The 18060-nt window shown below is 49.3% G+C and overlaps 1 protein-coding gene across 1 annotated transcript in view; it reads left to right on the top strand.

Moving 5' to 3' along the window:
• The first annotated feature begins 2239 nt into the window (after window positions 1-2239).
• Window positions 2240-18060, top strand: part of LOC138854365 (transcription factor RFX4-like) — a 49839-nt gene continuing 34018 nt past the window's right edge. The window contains exons 1-2 of the mRNA XM_070096988.1: window positions 2240-2950; window positions 5575-5714. Coding sequence (XP_069953089.1) covers window positions 2240-2950; window positions 5575-5714 — 851 coding nt within the window. The remainder of the gene's footprint in view (window positions 2951-5574; window positions 5715-18060) is intronic.

Consider the following 18060-nt stretch of genomic DNA (forward strand, 5'->3'; position numbering starts at 1 on the left):
ATAGCTTCCAGCTGGTGCTAAAAGGTTCGTCTTAGCTTCCATCTGGTGCTAAAAGGTTCGTCTTAGCTTCCGGTTGGTGCTAGAAAATTCGTCTTAGCTTGCAGCTGGTGCTAAGGGTGTCGTCTTAGCTTCCAGCTGGTGCTAAGGGGTCGTCTTAGCTTGCAGCTGGTGCTAAGAGGGCCGTCTTAGCTTGCAGCTAGTTCTAAGGGGGTCGTCTTAGCTTCCAGATGGTGCTTAGGGGGTCGTCTTAGCTTGCAGCTGGTGCTAAGGGGGACGTCTTAGCTTGCAGCTAGTGCTAAGGGGGTCGTCGTAGCTTGCAGCTGGTGCTAAGGGGGTCGTCTTAGCTTGCAGCTGGTGCTAAGGGGGGCGTCTTAGCTTGCAGCTGGTGCTAAGGGGGTCGTCTTAGCTTGCAGCTAGTGCTAATGGGGTCGTCTTAGCTTGCAGCTGGTGCTAAGGGGGTCGTCTTAGCTTGCAACTGGTGCTAAGGGGTCGTCTTAGCTTGCAGCTGGTGCTAAGAGGGGTCGTCTTAGCTTGCAGCTGGTGCTACGGGGGTCGTCTTAGCTTGTAGCTGGTGCCTGAAAAAATAGTTTTAACTTTTTTTTAGCTTTCAGATAGTGCTAGAAAAGTCGTTATAGCTTTCACCACTAGACAGGTGGTTCAAGCTTCCAGCTGTGCCAGAAAGCTGGTCTAATACACAAAGAAATACTGAAATAAATAATTTCACCCGAGGACGACCTGTGGCGACGACCCTCAGGGGTTTGTTTATCCTATGTTCCAGACGACCCTCAGGGGTTTGTTTATCCTATGTCCCAGACGACCCTCAGGGGTTTGTTTATCCTATGTTCCAGACGACCCTCAGGGGTTTGTTTATCCTATGTTCCAGACGACCCTCAGGGGTTTGTTTATCCTGTGTTCCAGACGACCCTCAGGGGTTTGTTTATCCTGTGTTCCAGACGACCCTCAGGGGTTTGTTTATCCTGTGTTCCAGACGACCCTCAGGGGTTTGTTTATCCTATGTTCCAGACGACCCTCAGGGGTTTGTTTATCCTATGTTCCAGACGACCCTCAGGGGTTTGTTTATCCTGTGTTCCAGACGACCCTCAGGGGTTTGTTTATCCTGTGTTCCAGACGACCCTCAGGGGTTTGTTTATCCTATGTTCCAGACGACCCTCAGGGGTTTGTTTATCCTGTGTTCCAGACGACCCTCAGGGGTTTGTTTATCCTGTGTTCCAGACGACCCTCAGGGGTTTGTTTATCCTGTGTTCCAGACGACCCTCAGGGGTTTGTTTATCCTATGTTCCAGACGACCCTCAGGGGTTTGTTTATCCTATGTTCCAGACGACCCTCAGGGGTTTGTTTATCCTGTGTTCCAGACGACCCTCAGGGGTTTGTTTATCCTGTGTTCCAGACGACCCTCAGGGGTTTGTTTATCCTATGTTCCAGACGACCCTCAGGGGTTTGTTTATCCTATGTTCCGGACGACCCTCAGGGGTTTGTTTATCCTGTGTTCCAGACGACCCTCAGGGGTTTGTTTATCCTGTGTTCCAGACGACCCTCAGGGGTTTGTTTATCCTGTGTTCCAGACGACCCTCAGGGGTTTGTTTATCCTATGTTCCAGACGACCCTCAGGGGTTTGTTTATCCTATGTTCCAGACGACCCTCAGGGGTTTGTTTATCCTGTGTTCCAGACGACCCTCAGGGGTTTGTTTATCCTATGTTCCAGACGACCCTCAGGGGTTTGTTTATCCTATGTTCCGGACGACCCTCAGGGGTTTGTTTATCCTATGTTCCAGACGACCCTCAGGGGTTTGTTTATCCTATGTTCCAGACGACCCTCAGGGGTTTGTTTATCCTATGTTTCAGACGACCCTCAGGGGTTTGTTTATCCTATGTTCCAGACGACCCTCAGGGGTTTGTTTATCCTATGTTCCAGACGACCCTCAGGAGTTTGTTTATCCTATGTTCCAGACGACCCTCAGGGGTTTGTTTATCCTGTGTTCCAGACGACCCTCAGGGGTTTGTTTATCCTATGTCCCAGACGACCCTCAGGGGTTTGTTTATCCTATGTTCCAGACGACCCTCAGGGGTTTGTTTATCCTGTGTTCCAGACGACCCTCAGGGGTTTGTTTATCCTATGTTCCAGACGACCCTCAGGGGTTTGTTTATCCTATGTTCCAGACGACCCTCAGGGGTTTGTTTATCCTATGTTCCAGACGACCCTCAGGGGTTTGTTTATCCTATGTTCCAGACGACCCTCAGGGGTTTGTTTATCCTATGTTCCAGACGACCCTCAGGAGTTTGTTTATCCTATGTTCCAGACGACCCTCAGGAGTTTGTTTATCCTATGTTCCAGACGACCCTCAGGGGTTTGCTTATCCTATGTTCCAGACGACCCTCAGGAGTTTGTTTATCCTATGTTCCAGACGACCCTCAGGAGTTTGTTTATCCTATGTTCCAGACGACCCTCAGGGGTTTGCTTATCCTATATTCCAGACGACCCTCAGGGGTTTGTTTATCCTATGTTCCAGAAAGTGGAAGCGAGAGTACGGGAGTGGTGGAGAGGCAGCCATCTGGAGTGGTGACTGGAGGAGGAGGAGGAGAAGAAGGAGGAAGAGAAATAGACGGAGGAGATGGAAGAAAAACATGTCGTACAGGTAACGGAGACGCTGTCGTCGTTAACGGAGGGTGTAAAGGAGGAGGAGGTGGTGGTGGAGGCAGTAACGGTGGAGGAAATCGATGTAATGGAGGAGGAGGAAGTGATGGAGGTGGAAGAGGTGGTGGAGGGCGAGGTTTGCGTCCCCACTCGACGCCGGCGACGCTGCTGTGGCTGGAGGAGAACTACGAGATGGCTGAGGGCGTGTGTATTCCCAGGAACACTCTCTACCTCCACTACGTCGACTTCTGTGACAAGAGATCCCTGCAACCCGTCAATGCTGCTAGCTTCGGCAAGGTCAGTGATTATCCCTGATCTTCCCCTCTCACAGATTACTAGGCTAGTGGTTGACTTCAATCCTCCCCTCTCACAGATGACTAGGCTAGTGGTTGACTTCAATCCTCCCCTCTCACAGATTACTAGGCTAGTGGTTGACTTCAATCTTCCCCTCTCACAGATTACTAGGCTAGTGGTTGACTTCAATCTTCCCCTCTCACAGATTACTAGACTAGTGGTTGACTTCAATCTTCCCCTCTCACAGATTACTAGACTAGTGGTTGACTTCACTCCTTCCCTCTCACAGATTACAAGACTAGTGGTTGACTTCAATCCTTCCCTCTCACAGATTACTAGACTAGTGGTTGATTTCAATCTTCCCCTCTCACAGATTACTAGACTAGTGGTTGACTTCAATCCTTCCCTCTCACAGATTACTAGGCTAGTGGTTGACTTCAATCTTCCCCTCTCACAGATTACAAGGCTAGTGGTTGACTTCAATCTTCCCCTCTCACAGACTACTAGACTAGTGGTTGACTTCAATCCTTCCCTCTCACAGATTACTAGGCTAGTGGTTGACTTCAATCCTTCCCTCTCACAGATTACTAGGCTAGTGGTTGATTTCAATCTTCCCCTCTCACAGATTACTAGACTAGTGGTTGACCTCAATCCTTCCCTCTCACAGATTACTAGACTAGTGGTAGACTTCAATCTTCCCCTCTCACAGATTACTAGACTAGTGGTAGACTTCAATCCTTCCCTCTCACAGATTACTAGACTAGTGGTTGACTTCAATCTTCCCCTCTCACAGATTACTAGACTAGTGGTTGACTTCAATCTTCCCCTCTCACAGATTACTAGACTAGTGGTTGACTTCAATCTTCCCCTCTCACAGATTACTAGACTAGTGGTTGACTTCAATCTTCCCCTCTCACAGATTACTAGACTAGTGGTTGACCTCAATCCTCCCCTCTCACAGATTACTAGGCTAGTGGTTGACCTCAATCCTCCCCTCTCACAGATTACTAGACTAGTGGTTGACTTCAATCCTTCCCTCTCACAGATTACTAGACTAGTGGTAGACTTCAATCTTCCCCTCTCACAGATTACTAGACTAGTGGTTAACTTCAATCCTTCCCTCTCACAGATTACTAGGCTAGTGGTTGACTTCAATCCTTCCCTCTCACAGATTACTAGACTAGTGGTTGACTTCAATCCTTCCCTCTCACAGATTACTAGACTAGTGGTTGACTTCAATCTTCCCCTCTCACAGATTACTAGACTAGTGGTTAACTTCAATCCTTCCCTCTCACAGATTACTAGGCTAGTGGTTGACTTCAATCCTTCCCTATCACAGAATACTAGGCTAGTGGTTGACTTCAATCTTCCCCTCTCACAGATTACTAGACTAGTGGTAGACTTCAATCCTTCCCTCTCACAGATTACTAGACTAGTGGTTGACTTCAATCTTCCCCTCTCACAGATTACTAGACTAGTGGTTGACTTCAATCTTCCCCTCTCACAGATTACTAGACTAGTGGTTGACCTCAATCCTCCCCTCTCACAGATGATTCCAAATTGTTGTGTCTACCTCTGCCAACCTCTGTGTTCTTTCCGTTGTAACGTTGACATGTTGCTGCTTGTCCAGTAACTCCGCTCACTGTCTCGTAGCCAGCATCTTCCTCTCATAATTCCATTACATTACAATAATGCCTTACAATATGGAGAATATGATTGAGGTACTTGTACAATACCTGGGTATCTTCATTATGTAAGTTTTATGTATATCTGTGTACCTGTTTGTGACGTAGACATTGTGACGTTGTCATTGTGACGTAGTCATTGTGATGTAGTCATTGTGACGTAGACATTGTGACGTAGTTATTGTGACGTAGTGATTGTGACGTAGTCATTGTGGCGTAGACATTGTGACGTAGTTATTGTGACGTAGTCATTGTGACGTAGTTATTGTGACGTAGTCATTGCGACGTAGTCATTGTGACGTAGTCATTGTGACGTAGTCACTGTAACGTAGACATTGTAACGCAGACATTTTTATAAATACGTTTTATTATTGTTCACAAATTCCTTCATGCTATGTTGAAAATGGTATAAAATGGCGACAAGTTGAGGATTAAGACACAAGTGTAACAGCCGGGTATCTTTATTAATGAAATGTTGCGCCTACATAGTAGGCTTCTTTTGGACATTTCTTTCTCTATTTACAATTTCTAAAGTCAAAATATTGGAGCATTCAGCACACCTTCTCTTACTCCCAGCCACGCCCCCATGATCAGCTGACCTACACCCAGCTGATCTTTGTTTACACCTGTTAATTACCCACCTGGACGATCCTATCCAAGAGACGAACTCAGATCTGACACCTGCTGCTGCTACTACTGTGTCTGTAACTTACTCTACCAGAAGTATAATGATTTTGATGTTACACATATGCATACTCACATACACTTGAAGTTCTTAAAGTTGGAAGAGTGGAACTAGTAGCTACGAGCGAAGAGGCAGAGCCAGGAGCTGTGATTCGACCCCTGCAACCACATACAGGAGAGTACACATACACACACACACACACACACACGCACACACACACACACACACACTCACTCACTACAATGCCTCTCCTACAGATCATCCGACAGCAGTTTCCAGGACTGACCACTCGGCGTCTGGGCACAAGAGGTCAAAGTCGCTACCACTACTACGGCATCGCTATCAGGGAAGGATCCGTCTACTACGAGGTGCACTACAGTAAGAAGGGCAACTCCAGGTAGGTCTGGGTGCCTTTCACAGTAATGACACCATCAGGCAGAATCAGGGCTCTAATCGTAATGTCCAATCATTGAAATTTAATTTGCTTGTAGCACGAGAGAAACAGACTAAGTGACGATGAACATGTTGCCTCTTATATTCGGGTCACTCTATCTCCAATTTTTTTTAAGTTTTCAAGCGTGACCTTGTATCCACTTGTAGCAGTATTAACCTGATCCACTCCGGACACATATTAACCTGATCCACTCATGATACATATTAACCTGATCCACTCATGATACATATTAACCTGATCCACTCATGATACATATTAACCTGATCCACTCATGATACATATTAACCTGATCCACTCATGATACATATTAACCTGGCCTCCAAAATTGTCTCTCTAATTTCTACAGAAAAAATGACGATAATTATGAACACACACACACACACATATATATATATATATATATATATATATATATATATATATATATATATATATATATATATATATATATATATATATATATATATATATAAACATAATTTGTGAGGAGCAGCAGGAGTCTTCCTTCAGCTTAACTTCTCGCCTCATTAACAACAGTGTCGCTAGAAGCTAATTAAGTAGCAAATATCTGAAGGTCCAGAATTACTTCACTGATACCTATGTTACCTTTGTGCCTCTCATGGTTACCTTTGTGCTTCATAATGTTACCTTTGTGTCCCTCTGTAGGAGTTTTCTCGTGGTGTCTCCACTCTACGATGCTTGATAATTCAACAACATGACCAGGACGTCTTGTTTTATGTGGAAAATATAATTGATAAAAAATGACTTATTTGTGAAGTAGTGGGTGTAGGGGAGGAGGTGGGCGTGTCTGTGTGGGATGTTGCCTTGGCGACGCAGAGTTGACTCCGCCCACTGACTGGAGCCGACGCAAGGCTTCCAGCAATCAGCGGGCTCAGTTGGTACTACGCCCCGCCCACAACCAGAGAAGGGTATTTCTTGCTGCCAGTGATGGGGCTCTTGATCCAAGGGGTTGGATCTATTCTACCTATATATGGATCAAACCTGAGTGCCTCCCTTTCTCCCTTTCCGTACGGATTTAGTGGTCCCATCATGAATGTGATAACTGATGCTAGACGTGTGGTCACCCATTTGTGGTTGTAGTGGTCGAGTCACAACTCCTGGCCCCTGCCTCTTCGCTGGTTGCTGCTAGGTCCACTCTCCCTGCTCCATGAGCTTTATCGTACCTCTTCTTAAAGCTATGTATGGATCCTGCCTCCACTACATCACTCTCCAGACTGTTCCACTTGCTGACAACTTTGTGACAGAAGAAATACTTCCTAACATCCCTGTGACCCATCTGAGTTTTCAACTTCCAGTTGTGACCCCTTGTTGCTGTGTCCCATCTCTGAAATATTCTCTCCCTATCCACCTTGTCAATTCCTCTCAGTATTTTTGTATGTCGTTATCATGTCCCCCCTATCCCTCATGTCTTCCAGTGTCACCGGGTTGATTTACCTTCACCTCTCCTCGTAGGACATACCCGTCAGCTCCGGGACTAGTTTTGTGGCAACCCTTTGCACTTTCTTTAACTTCTTGACGTATTTAACCAGGTGTGGGTTCCATACTGGTGCTGCATACTCCAATATGGGCTTGACGTACTGTGTGTGTGTGAGAGAGAGAGAGAGAGGGAAAAGAGAGAGAGAGAAAGAGAGCGAGAGAAAGAGAGAGAGAAAGAGAGTATATTTTTTACACACACACACACACACACACATCTCACTTAATAATTCTAGTAAAAACATCCTTGTTGATACATTAAGAGAAAATCAGTTTTTTCCCAGCCAGATAACTCTTCCACAAGATGGTACAATGGTGCATTGTTCACTACCAGTGACTTTTAGCCAAAGATTTAAAGAGCCAAGTCAGTCTCAGCACAGACGAGTCAGGGGATTAAAACACAGGTGTTCAGGGCAGGTAGTGACATTCATCCATAATCTGCTGAAATATGAGGTGATGTAAAAAATTCAAAAGCACATATGAGGTATTTACGTCTATATGATTAACTCAGTACCAGTCAGTACCATTATGTGTCTCTAATGTTCTAACTACCACAACACCATGGGTATGGTGTCACCACCCACACCATAAGTAGAGTGTGACTACCACTTATACCATAAGTAGAGTGTGACTACCACTTACACCATAAGTAGAGTGTGACTACCACTTATACCATAAGTAGAGTGTGACTACCACTTACACCATAAGTAGAGTGTGACTACCACTTATACCATAAGTAGAGTGTGACTACCACTTACACCATAAGTAGAGTGTGACTACCACTTATACCATAAGTAGAGTGTGACTACCACTTATACCATAAGTAGAGTGTGACTACCACTTATACCATAAGTAGAGTGTGACTACAACTTATACCATAAGTAGAGTGTGACTACCACTTACACCATAAGTAGAGTGTGACTACCACTCACACCACAAGTAGAGTGTGACTACCACTTACACCACAAGTAGAGTGTGACTACCACTTACACCACAAGTAGAGTGTGACTACCACCCACACCACAAGTAGAGTGTGACTACCACCCACACCACAAGTAGAGTGTGACTACCACCCACACCACAAGTAGAGTGTGACTACCACTCACACCATAGAGATGGAGCACATAATAAAGCCAGTAGAGTAAAAATCCAGTGGTAAAACAATTGGTGTACTTGTTAAGTATGTATATACAAGAAACGACCAAAGAACTGGCAGACAGCTTGTATACGTCCCTTGTGAACGGGAAAAAGGGAACAAGAGAGAATGTAAGAATTATAGCGAAATTAGACTGTGGAGTATATAGGGTATGACAGAATTATCATTAAGAGTGTTAGGTGATAAGAAAGTAGGACTAGTGAAGAGCAAGTAGGACTGAGGAATGTTTATACGTCAGTATGTCTATACATAGTGATGCCAGTGCGTGTCAGTGCGTCTCAAGACTGGTCTGAGAGCTGAGAGTTGCCTGCCTAAGACACGGTCAAGTCCCGGTGCTTCCAACACATCTAGATGTCTCTTTCTTACTTACGATCTGAAGCAACAATCTCGCTTAGGTTAGGATAGGCTAGGTTAGATTAGAATAGGCAAGGCTAAATTAGATTAGGCTAGGTTAAGTTAGCTTAGGTTAGGCTATCCTCTAGCCAAAAAGTATAAACAGTTATAACATACCATAACGGAAAAACATACAGACGATACACATTTGTGCCGTTGTTTAAGGTAGACCTAACTGTGTTAGATTTCCACTGTTCATGTTACCTTCATCAGTCGCACATATAGCTGTCTTAACAACAGTGAAATGATGACTGTTATTAAGAGGACGACCTGGTGAAGTATATTTAATATTCATCATAACAGATCAATATTTGTAACACTTGATTAATATTAATGATCAACAGTATCCCCATGGTCACCCCTTCCTCACCCCCATGGTCACCCCTTCCTCACCCCCATGGTCACCCCTCCCTCACCCCCATGGTCACCCCTTCCTCACCCCCATGGTCACCCCTTCCTCACCCCCATGGTCACTCCTCCCTCACCCCCATGGTCACCCCTCCCTCACCCCCCAGGTCACCCCTTCCTCACCCCCATGGTCACCCCTCCCTCACCCCCATGGTCACCCCTCCCTCACCCCCATGGTCACCCCTCCCTCACCCCCATGGTCACCCCTTCCTCACCCCCATGGTCACCCCTTCCTCACCCCCATGGTCACCCCTTCCTCACCCCCATGGTCACCTCTTCCTCACCCCCATGGTCACCCCTTCCTCACCCCCATGGTCACCCCTCCCTCACCCCCATGGTCACCCCTCCCTCACCCCCATGGTCACCCCTCCCTCACCCCCATGGTCACCCCTTCCTCACCCCCATGGTCACCCCTTCCTCACCCCCATGGTCACCTCTTCCTCACCCCCATGGTCACCCCTTCCTCACCCCCATGGTCACTCCTCCCTCACCCCCATGGTCACCCCTTCCTCACCCCCATGGTCACCCCTTCCTCACCCCCATGGTCACCCCTTCCTCACCCCCATGGTCACCCCTTCCTCACCCCCATGGTCACCCCTTCCTCACCCCCATGGTCACCCCTCCCTCACCCCCATGGTCACCCCTCCCTCACCCCCATGGTCACCCCTTCCTCACCCCCATGGTCACCCCTCTCTCACCCCCATGGTCACCCCTCCCTCTCCCCCATGGTCACCCCCTCCCTCACCCCCATGGTCACCCCTTCCTCACCCCCATGGTCACCCCTTCCTCGCCCCCATGGTCACCCCTTCCTCACCCCCATGGTCACCCCGTCCACACCCCATGGTCACCCCTCCCTCACCCCCATGGTCACCCTTCCCTCACCCCCATGGTCACCCCTTCCTCACCCCCATGGTCACCCCTTCCTCACCCCCATGGTCACCCCTTCCTCACCCCCATGGTCACCCCTTCCTCACCCCCATGGTCACCTCTCCCTCACCCCCATGGTCACTCCTCCCTCACCCCCATGGTCACCCCTTCCTCACCCCCATGGTCACCCCTTCCTCACCCCCATGGTCACCCCTCCCTCACCCCCATGGTCACCCCTCCCACACCCCCATGGTCACCCCTTCCTCACCCCCATGGTCACCCCTGCCTCACCCCCAGGGTCACCCCTCCCTCACTCCCATGGTCACCCCTCCCTCACCCCCATGGTCACCCCTCCATCTCCCACATGGTTAGCCTTCCCTCACCCCCATGGTTACCCCTCCCTCACCCCCATGGTCACGCCTCCCTCACCCCCATGGTCACTCCTCCCTCACCCCCATGGTCAGACCTCCCTCACCCCCATGGTCACCCCTCCCTCACCCCCATGGTCACCCCTCCCTCATCCCCATGGTCACCCCTCCTTCACCCCCATGGCCAACCCTCCCTCGCCCCCATGGTCACCCTTCCCTCACCCCCATGGTCACCCCTCCATCTCCCACATGGTTAGCCCTCCCTCACCCCCATGGTCACCTCTTCCTCAACCCATGGTCACCCCTCCCTCCTCCCCATGGTTACCCTTCCTTCACCCCAGGTAACCTTTCCCTCTCTCCCATAGTCATCCTTCCCTCTCTCCCATAGTCATCCTTCCCTCCCCCCACGATCACCCTTCCCTCCCCCCACGATCACCCTTCCCTCCCCCCACGATCACCCTTCCCTCCCCCCACGATCACCCTTCCCTCCCCCCACTATCACCCCGTCCCTTCCCTCACGATCACCCTTCCCTCCCCCCACGATCACCCTTCCCTCCCCTCACGATCACCCTTCCCTCCCCTCACGATCACCCTTCCCTCCCCCCACGATCACCCTTCCCTCAACCTCAGCTGTGGTTCCACCTGAGCTAGAGAAATAACCCCTCTCCTTCCCCACACCCCTACCGCTCCATACACCCCTGTCCTTCCCAACACCCCTTCCCTTCCCCAAACCCCTCTCCTTCCCCACACCCCTCCCTTCCCCTGCTGTGTGGGTCCAATATAGCAAGAGACACCCTGTGGAGGACGACCCTGGATCGATTCCCAGTGCCACCTGCAGGCGGGGGGTGGGGGAGGGGAGGAGACGGGGGGGGGTAGAAAGGGAGGGAAGGAGGTAGAGAGGAAGGGAGGGAGGAATATGGTAGTGTTGGATGGGTTGAGGGTGGAAGTGGTGGTGATGATGGTAGTTGTTGTAGTAGCTGTGGTGGTGATGATGGTGGTTGTTGTAGTAGCTGTGGTGGTGATGGTGGTGGTTGTTGTAGTAGCTGTGGTGGTGATGATGGTGGTTGTTGTAGTAGCTGTGGTGGTGATGGTGGTGGTTGTTGTAGCAGCTGTGGTGGTGATGATGGTTGTTGTTGTAGTAGCTGTGGTGGTGATGATGGTGGTTGTTGTAGTAGCTGTGGTGGTGATGATGGTGGTTGTTGTAGTAGCTGTGGTGGTGATGATGGTGGTTGTTGTAGTAGCTGTGGTGGTGATGATGGTGGTTGTTGAAGTAGCTGTGGTGGTGATGATGGTGGTTGTTGTAGTAGCTGTGGTGGTGATGATGGTGGTTGTTGAAGTAGCTGTGGTGGTGATGATGGTGGTTGTTGTAGTAGCTGTGGTGGTGATGATGGTGGTTGTTGTAGCAGCTGTGGTGGTGATGATGGTGGTTGTTGTAGAAGCTGTGGTGGTGATGATGGTGGTTGTTGTAGTAGCTGTGGTGGTGATGATGGTGGTTGTTGTAGTAGCTGTGGTGGTGATGATGGTGGTTGTTGTAGTAGCTGTGGTGGTGATGATGGTGGTTGTTGTAGCAGCTGTGGTGGTGATGATGGTGGTTGTTGTAGAAGCTGTGGTGGTGATGATGGTGGTTGTTGTAGTAGCTGTGGTGGTGATGATGGTGGTTGTTGTAGTAGCTGTGGTGGTGATGATGGTGGTTGTTGTAGTAGCTGTGGTGGTGATGATGGTGGTTGTTGTAGTAGCTGTGGTGGTGATGATGGTGGTTGTTGTAGTAGCTGTGGTGGTGATGATGGTGGTTGTTGTAGCAGCTGTGGTGGTGATGATGGTGGTTGTTGAAGTAGCTGTGGTGGTGATGATGGTGGTTGTTGTAGTAGCTGTGGTGGTGATGATGGTGGTTGTTGTAGTAGCTGTGGTGGTGATGATGGTGGTTGTTGTAGTAGCTGTGGTGGTGATGATGGTGGTTGTTGTAGTAGCTGTGGTGGTGATGGTGGTGGTTGTTGTAGTAGCTGTGGTGGTGATGATGGTGGTTGTTGTAGTAGCTGTGATGGTGATGGTGGTGGTTGTTGTAGCAGCTGTGGTGGTGATGATGGTGGTTGTTGTAGTAGCTGTGATGGTGATGATGGTGGTTGTTGTAGTAGCTGTGGTGGTGATGATGGTGGTTGTTGTAGTAGCTGTGGTGGTGATGGTGGTGGTTGTTGTAGTAGCTGTGGTGGTGATGATGGTGGTTGTTGTAGTAGCTGTGGTGGTGATGATGGTGGTTGTTGTAGTAGCTGTGGTGGTGATGGTGGTGGTTGTTGTAGTAGCTGTGGTGGTGATGGTGGTGGTTGTTGTAGTAGCTGTGATGGTGATGATGGTGGTTGTTGTAGTAGCTGTGGTGGTGATGATGGTGGTTGTTGTAGTAGCTGTGGTGGTGATGGTGGTGGTTGTTGTAGTAGCTGTGGTGGTGATGATGGTGGTTGTTGTAGTAGCTGTGATGGTGATGGTGGTGGTTGTTGTAGCAGCTGTGGTGGTGATGATGGTGGTTGTTGTAGTAGCTGTGGTGGTGATGATGGTGGTTGTTGAAGTAGCTGTGGTGGTGATGATGGTGGTTGTTGTAGTAGCTGTGGTGGTTATGGTGGTGGTTGTTGTAGCAGCTGTGGTGGTGATGGTGGTGGTTGTTGTAGTAGCTGTGGTGGTGATGGTGGTGGTTGTTGTAGCAGCTGTGGTGGTGATGGTGGTGGTTGTTGTAGTAGCTGTGGTGGTGATGATGGTGGTTGTTGTAGTAGCTGTGGTGGTGATGGTGGTGGTTGTTGTAGTAGCTGTGGTGGTGATAGTGGTGGTTGTTGTAGTAGCTGTGGTGGTGATGGTGGTGGTTGTTGTAGCAGCTGTGGTGGTGGTTGTTGTAGTAGCTGTGGTGGTGATGATGGTGGTTGTTGTAGTAGCTGTGGTGGTGATGGTGGTGGTTGTTGTAGTAGCTGTGGTGGTGATGATGGTGGTTGTTGTAGTAGCTGTGGTGGTGATGGTGGTGGTTGTTGTAGTAGCTGTGGTGGTGATGGTGGTGGTTGTTGAAGTAGCTGTGGTGGTGATGATGGTGGTTGTTGTAGTAGCTGTGGTGGTGATGATGGTGGTTGTTGTAGTAGCTGTGGTGGTTATGATGGTGGTTGTTGTAGCAGCTGTGGTGGTGATGATGGTGGTTGTTGAAGTAGCTGTGGTGGTGATGATGGTGGTTGTTGTAGTAGCTGTGGTGGTGATGATGGTGGTGGTGGTGGTGGTGGTGGTGGTGGTTGTTGTAGCAGCTGTGGTGGTGATGATGGTGGTTGTTGTAGTAGCTGTGGTGGTGATGATGGTGGTTGTTGTAGTAGCTGTGGTGGTGATGATGGTGGTTGTTGTAGCAGCTGTGGTGGTGATGATGGTGGTTGTTGTAGTAGCTGTGGTGGTGATGATGGTGGTTGTTGTAGCAGCTGTGGTGGTGATGATGGTGGTTGTTGTAGCAGCTGTGGTGGTGATGATGGTGGTGGTGGTGGTGATGGTGGTTGTCGTAGTAGCTGTGGTGGTGATGATGGTGGTTGTTGTAGTAGCTGTGGTGGTGATGATGGTGGTTGTTGTAGCAGCTGTGGTGGTGATGATGGTGGTTGTTGTAGTAGCTGTGGTGGTGATGATGGTGGTTGTTGTAGTAGCTGTGGTGGTGATGATGGTGGTTGTTGTAGTAGCTGTGGTGGTGATGGTGGTGGTTGTTGTAGTAGCTGTGGTGGTGATGGTGGTGGTTGTTGTAGTAGCTGTGATGGTGATGATGGTGGTTGTTGTAGTAGCTGTGGTGGTGATGATGGTGGTTGTTGTAGTAGCTGTGGTGGTGATGGTGGTGGTTGTTGTAGTAGCTGTGGTGGTGATGATGGTGGTTGTTGTAGTAGCTGTGATGGTGATGGTGGTGGTTGTTGTAGCAGCTGTGGTGGTGATGATGGTGGTTGTTGTAGTAGCTGTGGTGGTGATGATGGTGGTTGTTGAAGTAGCTGTGGTGGTGATGATGGTGGTTGTTGTAGTAGCTGTGGTGGTTATGGTGGTGGTTGTTGTAGCAGCTGTGGTGGTGATGGTGGTGGTTGTTGTAGTAGCTGTGGTGGTGATGGTGGTGGTTGTTGTAGCAGCTGTGGTGGTGATGGTGGTGGTTGTTGTAGTAGCTGTGGTGGTGATGATGGTGGTTGTTGTAGTAGCTGTGGTGGTGATGGTGGTGGTTGTTGTAGTAGCTGTGGTGGTGATAGTGGTGGTTGTTGTAGTAGCTGTGGTGGTGATGGTGGTGGTTGTTGTAGCAGCTGTGGTGGTGGTTGTTGTAGTAGCTGTGGTGGTGATGATGGTGGTTGTTGTAGTAGCTGTGGTGGTGATGGTGGTGGTTGTTGTAGTAGCTGTGGTGGTGATGATGGTGGTTGTTGTAGTAGCTGTGGTGGTGATGGTGGTGGTTGTTGTAGTAGCTGTGGTGGTGATGGTGGTGGTTGTTGAAGTAGCTGTGGTGGTGATGATGGTGGTTGTTGTAGTAGCTGTGGTGGTGATGATGGTGGTTGTTGTAGTAGCTGTGGTGGTTATGATGGTGGTTGTTGTAGCAGCTGTGGTGGTGATGATGGTGGTTGTTGAAGTAGCTGTGGTGGTGATGATGGTGGTTGTTGTAGTAGCTGTGGTGGTGATGATGGTGGTGGTGGTGGTGGTGGTGGTGGTGGTTGTTGTAGCAGCTGTGGTGGTGATGATGGTGGTTGTTGTAGTAGCTGTGGTGGTGATGATGGTGGTTGTTGTAGTAGCTGTGGTGGTGATGATGGTGGTTGTTGTAGCAGCTGTGGTGGTGATGATGGTGGTTGTTGTAGTAGCTGTGGTGGTGATGATGGTGGTTGTTGTAGCAGCTGTGGTGGTGATGATGGTGGTTGTTGTAGTAGCTGTGGTGGTGATGATGGTGGTGGTGGTGGTGATGGTGGTTGTTGTAGTAGCTGTGGTGGTGATGATGGTGGTTGTTGTAGTAGCTGTGGTGGTGATGATGGTGGTTGTTGTAGCAGCTGTGGTGGTGATGATGGTGGTTGTTGTAGTAGCTGTGGTGGTGATGATGGTGGTTGTTGTAGTAGCTGTGGTGGTGATGATGGTGGTTGTTGTAGTAGCTGTGATGGTGATGATGGTGGTTGTTGTAGTAGCTGTGGTGGTGATGATGGTGGTTGTTGTAGTAGCTGTGGTGGTGATGATGGTGGTTGTTGTAGTAGCTGTGATGGTGATGATGGTGGTTGTTGTAGTAGCTGTGATGGTGATGATTGTGGTTGTTGTAGCAGCTGTGGTGGTGATGATGGTGGTTGTTGTAGTAGCTGTGGTGGTGATGATGGTGGTTGTTGTAGTAGCTGTGGTGGTTATGATGGTGGTTGTTGTAGTAGCTGTGGTGGTTATGATGGTGGTTGTTGTAGCAGATGTGGTGGTGATGATGGTGGTTGTTGAAGTAGCTGTGGTGGTGATGATGGTGGTTGTTGTAGTAGCTGTGGTGGTGATGGTGGTGGTGGTGGTGGTGGTGGTGGTTGTTGTAGCAGCTGTGGTGGTGATGGTGGGTGTGGGGGTGATGGTGGTAGTTGTTGTAGCAGCTGTGGTGGTGATGGTGGTGGTGGTGGTGGTTGTTGTAGTAGCTGTTCTGGTGATGGTGGTTGTTGTTGTAGTAGCTGTGGTGGTGATGGTGGTAGTTGTTGTAGCAGCTGTGGTGATGATGGTGGTTGTTGTAGTAGCTGTGATGGTGATGGTGGTTGTTGTAGCAGCTGTGGTGGTGATGATGGTGGTTGTTGTAGTAGCTGTGGTGGTGATGGTGGTTGTGGTGGTGATGATGGTGGTTGTTGTAGTAGCTGTGGTGGTGATGGTGGTTGTTGTAGCAGCTGTGGTGGTGATGGTGGTTGTGGTGGTGATGATGGTGGTTGTTGTAGTAGCTGTGGTGGTGATGGTGGTTGTTGTAGCAGCTGTGGTGGTGATGGTGGTTGTTGTAGCAGCTGTGGTGGTGATGGTGGTTGTGGTGGTGATGGTGGTGGTTGTTGTAGTAGCTGTGGTGGTGATGGTGGTTGTGGTGGTGATGATGGTGGTTGTTGTAGTAGCTGTGATGGTGATGGTGGTTGTTGTAGCAGCTGTGGTGGTGATGGTGGTTGTTGTAGCAGCTGTGGTGGTGATGGTGGTTGTGGTGGTGATGATGGTGGTTGTTGTAGTAGCTGTGGTGGTGATGGTGGTTGTTGTAGTAGCTGTGGTGGTGATGGTGGTTGTGGTGGTGATGATGGTGGTTGTTGTAGTAGCTGTGGTGGTGATGGTGGTTGTTGTAGCAGCTGTGGTGGTGATGGTGGTTGTTGCAGCAGCTGTGGTGGTGATGGTGGTTGTTGTAGCAGCTGTGGTGGTGATGGTGGTTGTTGAAGTAGCTGTGGTCTTGATGGTGGTTGTTTTAGTAGCTGTGGTGATGATGGTGGTTGTGGTGGTGATGATGGTGGTTGTTGTAGTAGCTGTGGTGGTGATTGTGGTTGTTGTATCAGCTGTGGTGGTGATGGTGGTGGTGGTGATGATGGTGGTTGTTGTAGTAGCTGTGGTGGTGATGGTGGTGGTGGTGATGATGGTGGCTGTTGTAGTAGCTGTGGTGGTGATGGTGGTGGTGGTGATGATGGTGGTTGTTGTAGTAGCTGTGGTGGTGATGGTGGTGGTGGTGATGATGGTGGTTGTTGTAGTAGCTGTGGCGGTGATGGTGGTGGTGGTGATGATGGTGGTTGTTGTAGTAGCTGTGGTGGTGATGATGGTGGTTGTAGTAGTTGTTATGGTGATGGTGGTGGTGGTGGTGATGGTGGTTGTTGTAGTAGCTGTGGTGGTGATGGTGGTGGTTGTAGTAGTTGTGGTGGTGATGGTGGTGGTGGTGGTGGTGGTGGTGGTGGTGGTGGTGGTGGTGATGGTGATGGTGGTTGTTGTAGTAGCTGTGGTGGTGATGGTGGGGGTTGTTGTAGTAGCTGTGGTGGTGATGGTGGTTGTTGTAGTAGCTGTGGTGGTGATGGTGGGGGTTGTAGTAGTAGCTGTGGTGGTGATGGTGGTTGTTGTAGTAGCTGTGGTGGTGATGGTGGGGGTTGTAGTAGTTGTGGTGGTGATGGTGGTTATTGTTGTAGTTGTGATGTTAGTTATTGTCGGTAATTCTACCAACTTTATTACATTAGTTATTGTTGTTGTTGTGGTGGTGGTGGTGGTGGTGGCAGTGGTTGTGGTAGTGACTGTAGTTGTGGTTGTGGCAGTGGTTGTGGTAGTGACTGTAGTTGTGGTTGTGGCAGTGGTTGTGGTAGTGGTTGTAGTTGTTATGGTGGTAGTAACTGTGGCGTTTGGACTGTTGGTGGTTGTTAGTTGGTGGAAAGCGATGGTGGTTGCCGTAGTTGTTGTGGTGGTGGTGGTAGTTCGCAGATGATGCCAAACTCTCTGAAACAAAACACAGACACGCACAAGGAAAGGCCACAAACGACCTTGAACTAAGTGCAGGACTGGTCACACAAGTGGCTGCTAGAGTTCAACCCCAGTAAATGCTAACGTCATAAAACTGGGGAACGGTAGAGGCCCGAAACTAAGTATATATAGCCGGAGGTAGACACAAAGGCTGTCAACCTTACTCATGGAGAAGGAC

The sequence above is a fragment of the Cherax quadricarinatus genome, chromosome 56 (genome assembly GCF_038502225.1).
Source record: "Cherax quadricarinatus isolate ZL_2023a chromosome 56, ASM3850222v1, whole genome shotgun sequence".
In the NCBI taxonomy this organism is placed as follows: Eukaryota; Metazoa; Arthropoda; class Malacostraca; order Decapoda; family Parastacidae; genus Cherax; species Cherax quadricarinatus.